The following is a 5,155-nucleotide window of genomic DNA, read 5'->3' as shown; positions in this document are numbered from 1 at the left end:
CCTGGGTCAGAAAGATCCCCTGGAGGAGTGCATAGCAAACCACTCCAGTCTTCTTGCCTGGAGAATCTCACGGACCGAGGAGCCTGGTGGGCTAACAGTCCATGGGGTCACAAAGAGTCAGACAAGTGAAACAGCTTGGCACAGCACGGCACCTCTAGGCAACTGGGAAAAAAAAAGAGGCTGTTGAGTGGGGCTTCCCTGGTGGTTCAGATGGTAAAGAATCTGCCTGTAATGTAAGAGACCTGGGTTTGATCCTTGGGTCAGAAAGATCCCCTGGAGAAGGGAATGGCAACCCACTCCAGTATTCTTGCCTGGAGAATTCCATGGACAGAGGAGCCTGGTGAGCTATATAATCCATGGGGTAGCAAAGAGGTGGACATGACTGAGTGACTAACACACACACCAGGCATAAAAAATAGTATAGGGAAAGAAATTAGCTATTTTGGCGTGTTACTTCCTTTAGGCATTGGGTCTACCAGTCAACAGTTAATATTAACGTACTTCATGAACATGAAGTCCCCTGATAAGCAGGATAAGACACTCTTTAGTGTGGTGCATATACACAATGGAATATTAGCAGCCATAAAAACGAATGAAATTGGGTCATTTGTAGAGATGTGGGTGTAACTAGAGACTGTCATACAGAAAGAATAAGTCAAAAAGAGAAAAACAAATATCATATATTAGTGCATAATGTGAAATCTAGAAAAATGGTACAGATGAACCTGTCTTCAAGGCAGAAATAGAGACACAAACATATGGATACTAAGCGGGTAAAAATGGTGGGATGAATTGGGAGATGGGGATTGACATATATACATTAATATGTATAAAATAGATAACCAATGAGAACCTCCTGTATAGCACAGGGAACTCTACTTAATGCTCTGTGGTGATCTAAATAGGAAGGAAATCCAAAAAAGAGATGATATATGTATACATATAGTTGATTCACTTCACCCTGCAGCAGTAACTGTAAAGCAACTGTACCCCAATAAAAAACAAACAAAAAATATTGTAAAGCAGAAAAAAAGTTTTTCATAGTTACTATTTTAACATTGTAAAGCAACTGTACCCCAATAAAAAACAAACAGAAAATATTGTAAAGCATAAAAAAAAAAAGTTTTTCATAGTTACTATTTTAGAAGGATGTCTGATCTATAATCTCTATGTGCACATACATAATTTTCCAGGAAGAATGTTAGAATAAATGACTACATATAGTCTTAAGATAGAGATGTGATTGGCAGTACGTGTACATTGAGACTTTTGAATTCAGGTTTAAAACATTTTTTGATTATGTAGAATTTCAAACATACACAAAAGTAAACAAAAAGGAATATCCAGAATCCAGCCTCAGCAACCATCAAATCAAGCACCATCCAAACGCACTTCCTATGTTGTTTTTGAAGTTTTGTTCCAGGCATCATGTGATTTCATCTAAGGATATTTCAGTATTTAATTCTAAAAGAGAAGCAGTTGTTTTTACATAAAACCACAGTATCATTTTTCTTCTAAAAGATACAGTAATTTCTTAGCACTACTAAATCATTAATGTTTTGTTCTTAAGTGTACTTTCTTTGAACAGTGAGATAGATAAAAAGTAGTTCTGAACTGGGGTGATTTTTTAGCTCACAGGGGACATTTGGCAACATCTGGACATATTTTTGATTATAACTGGGGGTGCTACTGGCATCTAGTGGGTTGAAACTAGGTATGCTGCTAAACTCCCAAGACAGCATCCCGTAACAAATAAGTGTCTATTCCAAAATGCCCACAGTGCCACTGTGGAGAAGCCCAGGTGACGGGCAGATAGATAGGAATAGCAGCTGTATATGTGTGCTCAGTCACTCAGTTGTGTCTGACTCTTTGTGACATGGGCTGTAGCCCACCAGGTTCCTCTGTCCACGGAATTTTCCAGGCAAGCTTGCTGGAGCGCATTGCCTATTCCTCTTCCAGGGGATTTTCCTAACCCAGGGATCAAACCCGCATCTCTTGCTTTGGCAGGTGGATTCTTTACCATTGAGCCACCTAGGAAGCTCCAAAGAGCAGTAACAATAGGTCAAAGTTTATAAAGAGGTGAGATATATCCATGCTACAGGGTCAGTTTAATAGCCACACAAACGGCAAAAATAGAATTAAAATTGACAACAGTTTCAGAATTTTGATTCCAATCAAGATATCCCACCAATTGGTTGGAATTTCATTACTGTTTTAAGGCTAGAGATCCTTGTGTGTGTTCATGCTAAGTTGTTTCTTTGCGACCCTGTGGACTGTTAGCCCACCAGGATCCTCAGTCCATGGGATTCTCCAGGCAAGAATACGGAGTAGATTGCCATGCTCTCCTTCAGGGGATCTTCCCAACCTAGGGATCGCATCTGTGTCTCTTATGTCTCCTGCATTGGCAGGCAGGTTCTTTACCATGAGCACCACCTGGGAAGCCCTTAGAGATCCCTGGTAGTCAATGGAACATCTGTGTCATGTGTGGATAAACAGAAGACTACCTTGTTTCTTATGTGAGCAGCAGAGCCAAAGGAAGTCATGAACAGAATGTTTAGTAAATGGAGGTAAAATACGTGTTCTGCAGCCCATGAAAAACCTTGCAAAAATTAACTTGAATTTGCAAAATAATCAGTCAGAAATGGCTTTCATGTAAAATGATGCTATGAACGGTAATGCTTGGGTCATATTTTTAAGATGCAAATGGATATTAGTTACTTTAATGCAGACAGAGCTATGCTCATTACTCTCCACACAGAACCCCTGGCAATAATTTACCTAGGAGCGCAGCAGTTCATGCAGATCAAAGCTGCATTATTTAAGTGTGTCCAGGGGGCAGATTTTTAGCTCTGTGCCTTATACTTTCAGAAAAAAAAAGAAAAAAAGGTGGTTTGTATCTTGACAAACGAGAAATGTTTAACTAATTAGGTGCTTCATTCGAGCCCTACAATATTTAAACTCCTGAATTCCTCCTATTATCTGGGGTGAGGCCCCTCCCTACTACAAATACAAAACAACTGTGGGAATGCAAATGTCTTCAAATGAACAGCAGTGTATTTTCATTTAAATGAAACCCGAATGTGAACTAGATTTAGGAAAGGAAATGGCAGAGAGAGAGAAGAGAGAGAGCGAGAGGGGCTGTAGTTGCTATAGAATGCGCCTGGCTGCTTCAGCTCTCAGACAACTGATGAAGTCCAACTCTGAAATTTCAGGCAATTTGGATACCAGGCTCCTCCTTTTCTGTAGTCTTCTCTTCCATTGGTAAAATTCTTTCGCAGGGTCATGTAGGGATCCCACCCCTTCTCCGTGTTTTCACTCTGTAGCGCTACACAACTTTACACCTGAATGAACGCCAAACCTCAGTGGATATATAAAGGGAACCTTGAGGAGGAATTTCACAGTTACAGTGCAGAAGCAGAGGGAAAGGAATTAACCAGCTCTCCAGCCAAGCAAATCCTCCACTCACCATGCTTCCTCCTGCCATTCATTTCTCTCTCATTCCCCTTGCATGCATCCTAATGAAAAGCTGTTTGGCTTTTAAAAATGATGCCACAGAAATCCTTTATTCACATGTGGTTAAACCTGTTCCAGCACACCCCAGCAGCAACAGCACAATGAATCAAGCCAGATATGGAGGCAGGCATTTCAGTAACGCTGGACTGGATCGGAACAGTAAGTGTGTTTTACTTGCATGAATTTGGTGTTCTTATTTGGTAGCATTAACTCACATTCCTGTCGAATTATTTCATTGCTAACTAACCTGAACCATACATGTTTTGCTAAACAATCTGGGAGCAATCCGCTGCATGTGTAGACTGGCATTCTTCCCTACAAAGTTAACATAACTAAAACAGTGATTTGATAATGTAGGCACAGGCTTTGGTTTTCCAACATTCCAAGAGAAAATGTTTCCAGGAATTAAAGTGTTGCTTCTTTGAAATGCAGAATGAGATTTTTTTTTTTTCATGAAGTGTTGTTCTAGATAGCTTAAATTCAGGTTGTGTTCTGTTTATTTCAAAACCTGTGCAGTTCTGATAGGGTGTATAAAGGTAAATAACCAAAGCACACATGGGAAATCACAAGGGGGGAAAAAAGAAGCTTTCTGAGGGGGAAAAAAAAGGCTCACACCAATTTCTAAAAAATATCTAGTGAAATAAGTGAAGTTTGGAGATGGTCTTTGAGAAAGAGGGATGAAACTAAACATTGGAGAATCATATTTTTCTGAAATAACTTCTTATTCACCGGATCAAAATGTAGGTTATTGTAGATTTCTGTGAAAGACCAGGGAAACTTTTATGAGTTTGGAGATTTAAAATAATGACAATACAATAATACTTTGTATAAAAACTATTTTTCTTCCTTTCTGTTTGCTTAATCGACATACTTGTTGACCACTAGTTGGAGGGATTCAAACGTCTTTTCCTAACTTTTGCTTCACTCCTTTCACATGCTAGTAATTGGACTTTAAGAGAGAAACAGAGAAAGAGTTCACAAGAAATCTTCCCTTCAACTCCATTCAAGCGCTGAAGAGTTTCAACCTTTGAAAAACCAAAGCAAATATGACTGTTTATGTCTTTCTAAGAAAAGCACTTTGTTTTTTAAGTTACATGAAGATGTTTACTTTTACATATACAAGAACTATCTGATTATTTAAGATTACCAAGCAAGGCGGTGGGTATTCATTGTCAATGAACTGTCACTGCAAAAATGCCAAATTTCTATATACACAGGAACAAAAAGCTAGGCAGGTCAAAATCCTCTCGGCTGTTTCCAGGTGCATTCTTAAGGCAGCTGCAGGAAGGTGAGCTGGAGTCAGAATTAGACAGGCAGAGTATGCTGACTGGCCAGCTAGGTTACACTTTAATTTCAATCTCACACTCCATATCCGTACAGATGTGTACGTATAATTATATGTATAAACATATAATTACATTTTTCCACAACTATCACATCCCTTTAGACTATATCTTTTACCTCATAAGTTCTAGGGGCACAGTGCTAAAGTAACACTCCTAATTCAATATCTACTTCATATTAGCTTTCAATATCTTATGCGAGACCACTTCAATGTCCCTTATAATCTTTATTTTTTTTAATCTCAGCAGTCTGTACTTTGAAATATATATATATATATATATATATATATATATATATA

General features: G+C 38.7%; 1 protein-coding gene across 1 annotated transcript in view; it reads left to right on the top strand.

Moving 5' to 3' along the window:
• The first annotated feature begins 3,333 nt into the window (after positions 1-3,333).
• SOSTDC1 (sclerostin domain containing 1) overlaps positions 3,334-5,155 on the top strand; it is a 4,335-nt gene continuing 2,513 nt past the window's right edge. The window contains exon 1 of the mRNA XM_010862161.1: positions 3,334-3,672. Coding sequence (XP_010860463.1) covers positions 3,468-3,672 — 205 coding nt within the window. The 5' untranslated portion in view covers positions 3,334-3,467. The remainder of the gene's footprint in view (positions 3,673-5,155) is intronic.

The sequence above is a fragment of the Bison bison genome, unplaced genomic scaffold (assembly GCF_000754665.1).
Source record: "Bison bison bison isolate TAMUID 2011002044 unplaced genomic scaffold, Bison_UMD1.0 scf7180017864479, whole genome shotgun sequence".
NCBI classification, from domain to species: domain Eukaryota; kingdom Metazoa; phylum Chordata; class Mammalia; order Artiodactyla; family Bovidae; genus Bison; species Bison bison.
The sequence above is the reverse complement of the archived record's forward strand: the minus strand, read 5'-3'. Positions and strand labels throughout refer to the sequence as shown.